Consider the following 13,309-nt stretch of genomic DNA (forward strand, 5'->3'; position numbering starts at 1 on the left):
TTTCTAATCTTAGATTATTTGGCTTGCTATTTGTCAGTCTTTTTGCCCTTGCCATAATGTTGTTTCCCTTGAAGGAAAGGAAAATAAATGAATAAATAAATACGATTAAATGAAAACTAGAAAAACTAGAACAAGTTATAAAAGATGTATTACAATAGATAAGTTGAAAGGATTCAGTTGTTAAGCAACACTTTAAGCTTTTCCTACACGGAATCATTCAGAACTATGTCATGATTAAGGCAACATGCTAGAAACCAGGAGACTGTGAATTCTAGTCCTGCTTTAGGCACAAAGCTAGCTGGGTGACCTTGAGACAGTCACTTTCTCTGAGCCCCAAGAAGGAGGCAAGGGCAAACCACTTCTGCAAAGTTGGCAAAAAACAAACAAACAAACAATCCTGCAGGAACTAGTTCAGACAGCTGCCAGGAACCCACATTGACTCAAAGTAAATTAAAACAAAACCCACAGAATCATATTGTTCATTCTTTCCATTGTGTTGATAGAAAATCAGGGGAAACGCTAAGAGTGACATTTGCATCAATTTATGCCATTTGTGGAATTATAGTACAAAAAGATTTGTCCATATTGTCTTGTCCCATTTTATAGATAAAGATGAAAATCTTAGCCCTTAGATTAATAAAATAACCATTGCACCACAAAAACAGCCTAAAGAAATAATACCTACTGCTTTTTTTCGTAGAGCAGAATAACATTTGAAACACAAAAAACATGACATAAGAAACACAAGGCTATTTTTATTAATTTATAGGTATATTCTACATAGTAAATGGTAAAGTTCCCCCGCACATGCGTGCTAGTCGTTTCCGACTCTAGGGGCCAGTGCTCATCTCCGTTTCAAAGCCGAAGAGCCAGCGTTTGTCCGAGGACGTCTCCGTGGTCATGTGGCCGGCATGACTATATGCCAAAGGCTCACGGAACGCTGTTACCTTCCCACCGTAGTGGTCCCTATTTTTCTACTTGCATTTTTACGTGCTTTCGAACTGCTAGGTTGGCAGAAGCTGGGACGAGTAACAGGCGCTCACTCTGTTACGCGGCACTCGGGATTCGACCCGCCAAACTGCCGACCTTCTGATCGACAAGCTCAGCGTCCTAACCCCCCGAGCCACCGCCTCCATACAGAATGGCATAATCAATATAACTGAGCAAATTGAAATGTTTTCCAGACTGCCTTTCTCCCAAATTAATTGCAATATTACTTAATGGTAAAAATGGTCTTTGGGGCCATCGTATAAAGTATGAATCAATTATTCTCACACATGGCTGTAGTCCACGTATTTCTGAAATATGCAGAGTTCTAAAATATCCAAGTTGCTAAAAAGAGAAAGCATTCAGATTATTTGTATTTAAGGCTGCTGAAATCACTTTATTGGATAATTTACTTTTGTCCCTTGATTTTACCATAAGCTGCTTTATGGAACAGACTACAATGCATACAGAATGATGTTGGTTAAATCCCAAATACTAATGGCAGTATTTCTGAGAAGAAATATAGGTAATCCTCGACTAACAACAGTTCATTTAGTGACCATTCAAAGTTACAACGACACTGAAAAAAGTGACTTACGACCGTTTTTCACACTTACGACCTTTGCTGCATGATCATGTGATCAAAATTCAGATGCTTGGCGACTGGTTCATACTTATGACCGTTCCTGTGTCCCAAGGTCATGTGATCCCCTTTGGCGACCTTTTGACAAGTAAAATCAATGGGGAAGCCAGATTCACTTAACAACTGTATTATTAACTTATCAACTGAAATGATTCACTTAACAACTGCGGCAAGAAAGTTTGTAAAATGGGGACAAAACTCAGCAAATCTCTTACTTAACAACAGAAATGTTGGGCTCAATTGTGGTCATAAGTTGAAGACTACCTCTAGTCACTAAAAGACTCAGGTGTATGTTTTATACTTTTGCCCGCATAATTTTTACTGTTGTGAGTTTCATAGTGCATCTAAGGGCAGGACAGATGGGGGAAAAAGCAACAGATGCAATGTAAATGAGCTGTGGTTAGGATTTTATTTCTTATTTTTTAAAATATTTTATTGATTTGTAAGAATAACAATCTTCATTGCCTAGTGTATAGCATGTTGTCTTGGTTTATATATTTGAGAAAGAAAAATAGAGGGAAAAAGGGGGGGAAGGCAATAATAATTAATTAGCAGTCAATAATGATTAAATTTGATAATTTCATAATTAGTATATTAATTAACAATATATTTCTTTGATCTTCCCTTCTCCCATTTGTATTCTTCTTCTTCAACCTTAAACAAATATAGTTCTTTATATTTTCAATATATAAATGATTAAATATAGACTTTTTTCATATTTATACAAATAGTGATATCATCTATGTATAACATTTTTTATCAGCTTATATTATTCTTATAACCATCATCTCATTAGTTCACCATGCATCCTATTTTCATGATTTTTCTTTAAGCTTAATTTCCCCTTTTATTCAATCCATTCTTATCAGTCATGATTTTCTCAATGTTAATCATCTGGATATCCAAATTTTTCCATTTGGGTACATCATCCCAATATTTTCATATTTCATGTATTATAAAAATACTGTGCTTCTTGTCTATCTTATAACATCTGGGTATAAGATCCCAGTGGTTGGGATTTTATATTAGGCATATAAAGACCCTGAGTAAAATCAGATTATGTTATTGATAGACTTTTAGACAATCAAGCTTGCAAAGTCAAATTAGTAGGGAGGAGAAAATGGCAAATCAAGTCAGTTGTTTCTTGATAGACTTGAGATTTCTGTCCTAACTCAAAGGTGTTTTTTCAAAAGGCAACTGGACTTCGTTTTTCCAGGTGCCTTTTGAAAAATGCCCCTTCGGGACCACCATGACCTGCGTGACTAAGAATCTCCATAGACATTTCTGCCTTTCTACTCTAGCTTCCAAAGTATCTCCCATACCCACTCTCTCTCTCTTTAATGAAAGCATTGGCATGACTTCAAGAGAGTGCATACTCTATGTTCGTATCTGGTTTTGGAGGACACTTCTTGAAGCATACGATTCTAACATCCACCTACCACTTCAGTGTCCTGATGTTGATAAATGGAGGTATAGAAAACATTGTCCTGAGAAGAATTTCAAGTAAAAGGGCTTTATTTTTACTATGAGATATGACAGTCTGAGAGAGGTGAAACTTCATCATAGTGGTGGGAAGGAACAGAGACTACCAGCTGTCAGGTGGTAACCAACGGGAACCACTAATGAATAACGAAAGGCAGTAACTTTATCATCTATCTCCTATGTTACAAGAATCTTACCAGACTGTTTGTGTTCCCCTGGGAATAGCCAGCTAAGGCTTCATGGATCTTGGGGGAGGTCAAGCTTATGTGCTTGCCGCTGCTCAAGGATTCCAAGCTAGGTCCTCACTTGACTCCTCCCTCCAGCTTGACTGGCAGTTTCCCACAGCAGCACTGGGAAAGGTTATACCATTAGCTTGGAGAGTAAGAACAACACCGTTTACTAGCTAAAGAATCATATGCACTAGTTTTTCTTAAGATGGTGCTCTCCATATATGTTGTTTTATATCTCCTTTAAATCAAAGCTGCGATGGCTGGGAATCATAATAGTTCTAGTCCCCCACATCTGGACAGCAAAAACTTCCAGGTAGGCTAGTTATGCCAATGGCTCTAGATTGCAATTTTACCTTGTTTTCTCCAGTTACTACATCTTGTAGACACCAAAATCACCACTAGCCCTAAAATGGGAAAGGCAGAATGGTAGATTCCCCAATAAATCTTCAAAGGTCTAGCAGAGCTTTTTTTTTTAAAAAAAAAATCCTAATTGTTTAATAGCAGCAGCAACCAAAAATGTTTTGTTTTCCATTGTAAATGAAATTGGGAGATCAAGCAAAGATCAAGGACAGGAACATCAACAGCAGGTTTGTGTGCTTGGATTTTGAGCTCTGAATCAGCACTAAAATTTAATTTCTGGGTTAAGAATATGCTTAGAATTATAAAGCAAGGGTGCCCCTAAATAATGGTTCTTCCAACAAACTACTTTACTTCTTTCTTACTTCTCAGAATTCTAATTTAAAAAAGGACAAATGTAAAGGTCCAAAGGAGCTTAGGGTGAAGTCTTCTAGAATATCCCCATTTGTTGCCTTCTTTTGATATCTCTCCGGACTTGGCAGAGAGAACAAACGGGGCAACATGCCACAATGCAGCTATCCCCACAGATGGATCCCTGTTGAAAAGAAAAGAAACCGAATGAATCAATAACTTTTTCAATAAAATCATGATGTAGAGATATGGAATTAGGAGAAGCTAGCTCTAGGTTGGATGGCAAAATACAGGTAGTCCTTGACTTACAACAGTTCATTTAGTGACTGTCCAAAGTTACAATGGCGCTGAAAAATGTGACTTAAGATAGTTTTTTCAAAAATGCGACCTTTGCAGTATCCCCATGATTCATGTGATCAAAATTCAGATGTTTGGCATCTGGTTCATATTTATGACGGCTGCAGTGTCATGTGATCAATTTTTGTGACCTTCTGACAAGCAAAGTCAATGGGGAAGCCAGATTCACTTAACAACCATGTTACTAACTTAACAACCGCAGTGATTCACTTAACAACTGTAGCAAGGAAGGTTGTAACATGGGGCAAAACTCACTTAACAAATGTCTCGCTTAACAACAGAAATCCATTACATTATAAAAGCCTATTTTAAAAAATCCACTTCACCCAATGCCAGTGGCAGCAGCAACACAATCAAATTAACCACATCATCAGCTCCATTTCTACTTATGGTCCTCAGGCCCACTGACAAAACATGTTTTTAGGGCCTTTCAGAAAAATAGGAGGGTAGGGGGGCACAGAGGGGCTACCACCAAGAAGGTCTTTTTTTCATGACCCACAGATGACAATCCCTAATCGATGGGACTTGTCACATATTCTGCCTACCTATCCTCGTGGGCCAGGTAGATGTGATAGTTACCGTATTTTTCGGACCATAAGACGCACCTGACCATAAGACGCACCCAGTTTTTAGAGCAGGAAAACAAGAAAAAAAATATTCTGAACCAAATAGTACCAGTATACTAAAAACAGGGCTTTTCAACCTTTTCATCCATTGTACCACTTTTAGGACAAGGCAATGTCTGAGTACCACCAGTCGCCCAGCAAGGTGTCAAAAACGTGACACACACACACACACCAAAAAAGGAAAAAAAATGATAAAGTACAGGTAGTCCTCGACTTACAATTATTTATTTAGTGACTGTTCAAAGTTACGACAGCACTGAAAAAAGTGACTTATGACCATTTTCACACTTATGACCGTTGCAGCATTCCCAGGGTCATGTGATTTACATTCGGATGCTTGGCAACTGATTCATATTTATGATGGTCACATTGTTCCAGGGTCATGTGATTGCCTTTTGCAACCTTCTGACAAGCAAAGCTAGTGGGGAAACCAGATTCACTTAACAATCATGTTACTAATTTAATTTCTCTCTCTCCTTCTCTTTTTCTCCCTCTCTCCCCCTCCCTCTTTTTTTCTCTCTCCCTTTCTCTCCCTCTCCTTCTTTCTCTATTTTCTCTTTCCCTCTATTTCTCCCTCTTTCTCTCCCTCTATTTTTCTCTTTCCCTCTCTTTCTCCCTCTCTCTCCCTTTCTTTCTCTCCCTCTCTCTTTTCCTCTCCCTCTTTCTCTCTCTCCCTCTATTTCTCTCCCTTTCTTTCTCCTTCTCTCTCTCTCCCTCTTTCTCTCCCTCCCTATCTTTCTCCTCTCTCTCTCTTTCTCTTTCTCTTTCTCTTTCTCTCTCTCTATTTCTCTTTCTCCCTCCCTCTCCCATTGTCCCTTCCTTCCTTCCTTCTCTCCCTCTTTGTCCTTCCCTCTCTGTGTTAGAGCAGTACCCACGGATGCGGCCCTGCAGCCCGGCTTTCTCTTGCAGAAAGCAAGCTGAAATGGAGCGAGGGAGATTGCCAGGAACGCGATCTCGCGCGGTTTCAGTTTCCCTTGCTACAAGAGAAAGCAGGCTGAAACAGAGCGAGGGAGATTGCAGCAGTGCGAGATCGCGTTCCTGGCAATCTCCCTCGCTCCGTTTCAGCCTGCTTTCTCTTGTAGCAAGGGAAGCTGAAACCAAGCGAGGGAGATTGCAGGAGTGCGAGATCAGCGTTTCTCAGCACGTGCCGATTTGTGCTCCTGGCACTCTCCCTTGCTTTCCACTTGTGGAGGTTGGGGCTGGCCATATGGATCACCTTTGGACCATAAGACGCACCCTCGTTTTCCCCCTCACTTTTGGGGGGGGAAAGTGCGTCTTATGGTCCGAAAAATACGGTATTTTTGGCGTGCAACAAGTGTCATTTTTATTTTTATTCCTATAATTCTGAAAGATTATGATCTACTGTAGATAACAAATGAAAGAATTATCTGTTCATTTCCAGGTCAGTTTCCCCCCCCTCCTAAATTTCTGGATTGTGAATGCACTGCCTTTCTGAGCAGGCCTAGGACAGGTCACCACAGCCAACTTGCCACGGCCAACTCACCACGAGACAACTCACTCACTGCAGTCAATTCACCATGAGACAACTCGCCATGGCCAATTTGCCACAGGACAAGAATGACACTAATATGGAAGAAATGATGGAAAGAATCGCTAAAGAAAGGATGCCGAACGAGGGACAAAATGAAATGTGAATAGCAAACATTAAATTATTTTTTAAATTATTTTAAATAATGAAATTGAATTGTTGAATTTTCTCATGGCAAGTTGTCTCATGGTGAGTTGGTCATGACAAGTTATCCCGCAGCGAGTGGGCAGCAAGGAGTTGTCCCGGTCCTTTTCTGAGCTGGTATTTCTCTCCAATTTCACGAGTACTTCTCAAGATTCTAGTTTGATTTTTTTGGTTTGAACTAGAGTGTATAAACTCGAAGTTTGTCTAATCCAGGGATCTTCAAACTTGGCGACTTTAAGACTTGTGGACTTCAACTCCCAGAATTCCACAGCCAGCCATCATGTACTTACAGGGATACTGTATTTTGTCCTGTACACAGCCCGCATGGTCACAGTTGCTCCGCAGCAACAACATTCATTCATAGCTGTAGCAACTTGGCATGCCAAACAAGGGAAGCAGAACATTCCACAGAAACCTAGAGGGAGGGAGGAAAAGCCTTTGTAAAAATGATTTTGGCAAAGCGTTGAATGACATAAGATTCATCATCCAGAAAATGCAAATGATGCTATTACTGCAACATTAAAACTGCAATTGCAAATGCTAGTTAAAATATTATCTAGCAGAGGGGAGGACTGAAAAAGCTAATGTACAAGCCACATTAAATTAAAAGAACACCCCATTGCATTTGTCTGTATGCTGATGTTCCCAACTATTATGAAATAGAATTAAGAAAATTATTGTTGAAGAGAGACTGGCTGAGCCAGGGAGAGGAATCAAACAGGGAACTAGTCTGGAATCCCTATGTGGGCATAAAAGGGTGAAGTCTGACCTCCCTTGAATGCTGTTTAACCTTATCTAGTCTGACCCAGGTGCAAACCACCAATCTGAGAAGTGTCCTATGTTACAGGCTTGAGTAATGAAATAGTCAATTGAACTCTTTGCACGTGGATCTGATTGTGTCTGATAATTACCAATAGAAGAGAATATTTGTAACTCACATTTGAACTGTTGTGTCCCTGATGCTCTCTGAGCTTGGTTTTTTTTTTCTTCTTGCAGATATTTCATTATCCAAGCAGATAATATCTTTAGTAATAGCAGTGATGCTGTCCTAGAATTGATGATATTACCTATCTGGGTAACGAAACATCTGCAAGAAAACAACCAAGCTTGGAAAACAGCAAGGACCCCTCATTATGAAAATTAAAATTCAAAACATTAAGAGGACACCAGATTGTTTTCCTAAAAAATCTTCTAGCATAATTCTTCAGTTTTGTAGCATCAGGTACAAGAAACCAGGTGCCACGATAGAGTTCAAAAGTACTATGAGTTTATTTCATACTATACAGAAGAATCTGATCTACTAATGGTCAAGGCAGATTGATGCTAAATAAGAGTCAATGGAATTCATGGGGGGGCCCCTGGATTTAGATTTCTTGTGGGGCATCGTGATTCCAAACTGGTGATACATTTGACCCCACCCTCGGGCTCAGCCTGTCATCTCCTACATGTAGAACTTTACTGTAAAGTTCCATCATCTACACAATTTTTAATAGAAGAGAAGCCGTGTCTCCTTTTATCTCTTGCCATCCTAATTCCAATCCAGTGGGCTGTTCAACAATAAAACATCCATTGCTCAGATTATAAAGAATAATTTATTTCTGCAACCTATCCAGTCTGGAAGAATATCCAACCCAATCTTCCTAAGAAGGCTTTGAGAACCCTCACTTTCAATTATTGGCCTGGTCACTTACAAACTCCACAGTCGCTAAAGCAGTCACATAAGTCCGTTTGCCAAAGGTTTGTTTTGGGCTGGACCACCACCACCACCTGTGGCTGAGTGACAACCGTTGGCTGAACATTCATTCTGGGCAATATTCTAAGAAAAAGAAAGAAGAGAACCCAAAAGAGAAGAGATTAATTAACAGGCTTGGTAGAACATGGTCTCAGTCCCAACTCCACAGAATGGAATCTGTTTGCTAGACTCGATTCTTGGATGAAGTCTTTCAGATAGATTTAGATTTTATTAGATTTATATACCGCCCTTTCCCGAAGGACTCAGGGCAGTTTACAGGACATTTTAAAATCACATCAATATAAAATACAAAGTTAAAAGAGAATTAAAAGATTAAATTATCCCTGAAAATAAAACCCCAGTTAAAATTCTCAGCCTGGGTCAAAGAGCTCAAAGAGCCAAGTCTTCAGATACACAAATTGGTATTGTGAGAATCTTCGTTTCAAACTGGGACAGAGCCATACTGAATGTCCAATTGTCCCCTGTCATTTTGAAAGAGTGGTTCCCTCTGCACTCAACCAATTGCTTCTTCCTCCCTTCCTTCTAGTCCAGGGGTCTTCAAACTTGCCCCTTTAATGACTTGTGGACTTCAACAGCCTGGCTGAGGAATTCTGGGAGTTGAAGTCCACAAGTCGTAAAAGGGGCAAGTTTGAAGACCCCTGTTCTAGTCTCTGGGCTTTCTGATCTTGAAACCGGGCGGCTGCGTGCAAACCATTGGCTTATCTCACTTTCTAAAAGCAAATTAAGCATCCAATGCTCTTTCCTCTTGCCGATAGTCAAAGACTGTAGTGTATGTGACTAAAGCATACACAGGCTGTCAGCACAGCAGGAGGCGCGGGGCTGGACAGCTCCAGGCTATAACCGCATTTGGCGGGAAAGCCTGGTTTAAACGAGTTTGACAGCCCCGGGCTATAGCCAGCTCTGGCGGGAAGCCAGGGTTTAAATCTATTGGCCACTTGCACTGGCGGGAAGTCCAGGTTTGAATCCATTGGTTGGTATTCACCTGGGCAGGTATAAAGGTATGCCAGGTAACCCCCTTTCCCCGGCTTCATTCCTGACCTCAATAAAGAAGTCTTCTCACCCAGCTGAGTGTCCGTCTCTGTGTGCGACCATGCTACTTTACAAAGACAGTCTAGAGATATCAATCTAATATGATAGATTTACTTTCTACCCTACATCTTGCTTTTCTTTGTCTATGAAGATGCTCAATTGTCCAGATCATGGTTGTCCCAAAAGTCCTTTTCCAAAAGGCAGCTGGATTCTTTTTTGCTGAAAACCTTTCGCTTCTCATCTAAGAAGCTTTGTCAGCTCTGAACTAAAGAAGCTTCTTGGATGAGAAATGAAATGTTTTCAGCAAAAAAGAATCCAGCTGCCTTTTGGAAAAACACCTTTGGGACTTCCTTTTGTTGTTTGTTTGCTTGTGCTTTCAAGACAAATCCATGCATTTTTTGTGTGCAACATTTTTGGGAAGTTTTACCCTTGTCTTTTTGCTAGGGCTGAGAGAGAATGACTGGCCCAGAGACACCCACTGACTTTATACTTAAGGCAGGATTGAAACTCACAACTTCCTGATTTCTAATGAAACTGGTTCTCATATCTACGCCCAGTCATCCTTAAAAGATCCGAATTGGTGAACATCTCCATATCCTGTGGAAATCAACCTTGCTATTTATCCAGGTGTTGGATAAATGAATACATCCTTTTTTTTTTCCTTTTGCTTTACACTTTGCATTGTTCAGCTTCATAGATGACCCCGGAACCTATTCCTAACCCTTCAAATTTTTATCTAAGAGAGAAGAAGAGTTCATATCTCATATGCTAAGAACGAGAATAATTGTGTCTTGGCGTCTAAACTTGGTGAGAAAATGCTGCTTTCTGAATCCACTGTAGGAATGAGTGAATGTGCCAGGCTGGGGGATTCACAGCCTATGGAGAAGTTTTATGAGGCAGAGATACCCAGTTATGAACTCTGGAACCCAGGAATAGCTATTTTAGGTGATCATTGAAGGCGAACCTAGTTTAGCTTCTCCTGTACACAGACATTTCAAGAGGTCATCCATTGATTCTGTAAGATACAGGATACAGAACAACACAGTTGGTAGGGACTTTGTCGGTCTTCTAGTCCAATCTCCTGTTCAAGCAGGAGACCCTATACCATTTCAGACAAATGGTTGTCCAATCTCTTCTTCAAAACCGCCAGTGATGGAGCACTCACAACCTCTGGCAGCAAATCATCCCACTGATTAACTGTTCTCACAGTCAGGAAATTTCTCCTTATTTATAGGTTGGTTCTCTCCTTGATAAGTTTCCACCTGTTACTTCTTGCCCTGCCCTTAGGTGATCCTGTTGGAAACAGTGCGAGTTCACAGATGGAACTACTCGAGACAATAACTTGAAAGCAGCAGAGAATTTATTTGCATATTTGCAAACACGGGTGCATATAAGGTGGACCTAGAATGAAATGTACATCAGCTTTTTATTCCCTTACACAAATTCACCCCACTCTTTTTTTTTTTGACAGAGCATCCTATCATACACATCTACCTTATATGGTATCTGCTATCGGCTGTCCAAGAAGCCCCCTTGGCCACAACTAGCCTAAGCTCCATTTTATCTTTGTGTTTCCTTGCAGTATCAACTGACAATCAGCTGTTATCTATCTAACACTTTAGAATTTCTCCTTTTTAACACATATGTTAAGCTTTTACTTTAGAAAAAAAAGAAACTCCATTTTACAAATGACGATCCCATAACTAAGAAGAGACCAAAGGTACCTTGATTAAAATACCTTGATTAAAATACCATTCAGTGCCCAAATAAACATCAGTAGAGATGCTCTGTTTTTGTTTTGATAGCCCATCATGCTGGGCTATTAACAAGTCGTCTTACAGGGACAACTGTTAGGGAGGGAAGCATCATTTAGAATAGAATGGAAGGGACATTGGAGATCTTCTAGTCCAGCCCCCTGCTCAATCAGGAGAACCTATATCATTTCAGACAAGTGACTATCCAGTCTCTTCTTAAAAATCTCCAGTGATGGAGCGCCCACAATTTCTGGACGCAAAGCTGTTCCACTGGTTAATTGTCCTCACTGTCAGGAAGTTTCTCCTTAATTCCAGGTTGCTTCTCTCTTTGGTCAGTTTCCAACCATTGTTTCTTGCCCTGCCTTCTGGTGCTTTGGAGAATAACTTGACCCCTTCTTCTTTGTGGCAGCCCCTCAAATACTGGAATACTGCTATCATGTCACCCTTATTTCTTCTTTCCTTTAGACTAGCCAAATTGCAGCCGTTCTTCGCATGTTTAATATGTACAGAGTGTCTTATCAGCTATATTGGAAGCAGCAATATGGCCATAGACAAAGTGGGTTTTCTTCTTGTTTCTCCCCTTTAAATACAGTATAGATATTTAAATAGACAGCATAAATATTCAATAAATAAAAAGAAGCGTTTCAAAACTTAGGCACTGGGAATATGTAAGGGGGGAATTAGAAATGAAACAATTTATCCTAGTTACTTCTTAGCTTTCCTCTGCAAAAATGATCATCTTTATATTTGTGTTACTTTAGGTATCCACCCTAACAGAGGCAGAAGAGATTAAGAATAGGTGGAAAAATTACACAGAAGAACTATATAAGAACGAGCTTAATGTCGCTGATAACCACGATGAGGTGGTCACTGACCTTGAGCCAGACATCCTAGAATGTGAAGTGAAGTGGACCTTAGAAAAGCTGAACAACAACAAAGCTAGTGGAGGTGACAGTATTCCAGCTGAGCTATTCAAAATCTTAAAAGACAATGCAGTATACTCAATTTGCCAACAAATTTGGAAAATTCAACAGTGGCCAAAGGATTGGAAAAGATCAGTTTACATTCCAATGCCAAAGAATGTTCAAACTATCGCACCATTGCACTCATTTCACATGCTAGTAAAGTTATGCTTAAAATCCTACAAGCTAGACTCCAGCAGTATGTGGATCAAGAACTACCAGAAGTACAGGCAGGATTTTGAAGAGGCAGAGGAACTAGAGATCAAATTGCCAACATACACTGGATCATGGAGAAAGCTAGGGAGTTCCAGAAAAACATCTACTTCTGTTTCATTAATTATGCCAAAGCCTTTGATTGTGTGGATCACAACAAACTGTGGCAAGTTATTAAAGAGATGGGTGTACCAGACCATCTTATTTGTCTCTTGAGAAACCTATATGCGGGTCAAGAAGCAACAGTGAGAACTGGACACGGAACCACTGATTGGTTCAAAATTGGGAAAGGAGTCCGGCAAGGCTGTATACTGTCGCCCTGCCTATTTGACTTATATGCAGAGCACATAATGAGAAAGGCAGGGCTAGATGAATCAAAAGTTGGAATTAAGATTGCTGGAAGAAATATCAACAACCTAAGATATGCAGATGATACCACTCTAATGGCAGAAAGTGAAGAGGAACTAAAGAGCCTCTTGTTGCGAGTGAAGAAGGAGAGTGCAAAACTTGGGTTGAAACTAAACATTAAGAAAACCAAGATCATGGCATATGGCCCTCTGAATTCCTGGCAAATAGATGGGGAAGAAATGGAGGTAGTGACAGATTTTATTTTGCTGGGCTCCAAGATCACTGCAGATGGGGACTGTAGCCAAGAAATTAAAAGATGCTTACTCCTGGGGAGGAAAGCCATGGCAAATCTAGACGGCACACTAAAAAGCAGAGACATCACCCTGCCAACAAAAGTGTGCATAGTCAAGGCTATGGTCTTCCCAGTTGCAATGTATGGCTGTGAAAGTTGGACCATAAGAAAGGCTGAGTGCCAAAGAATTGAGGCCTTTGAACTCTGGTGCTGGAGAAGACTCCTGCGAGTC

At 40.3% G+C, this 13,309-nt stretch overlaps 1 protein-coding gene across 1 annotated transcript in view; it reads right to left on the reverse strand.

The window, feature by feature from the left end:
* Positions 1-249: 249 nt before the first annotated feature.
* The window catches only part of LOC308671233 (uncharacterized protein), a 41,053-nt gene continuing 27,993 nt past the window's right edge, over positions 250-13,309 (reverse strand). The window contains exons 6-8 of the mRNA XM_081333333.1: positions 8,418-8,542; positions 7,017-7,141; positions 250-4,234 (exon numbers count right to left, since the gene is read on the reverse strand). Coding sequence (XP_081189459.1) covers positions 4,130-4,234; positions 7,017-7,141; positions 8,418-8,542 — 355 coding nt within the window. The 3' untranslated portion in view covers positions 250-4,129. The remainder of the gene's footprint in view (positions 4,235-7,016; positions 7,142-8,417; positions 8,543-13,309) is intronic.

The sequence above is a fragment of the Vipera berus genome (assembly GCF_964194415.1).
Source record: "Vipera berus genome assembly, chromosome: 7".
In the NCBI taxonomy this organism is placed as follows: Eukaryota; Metazoa; Chordata; class Lepidosauria; order Squamata; family Viperidae; genus Vipera; species Vipera berus.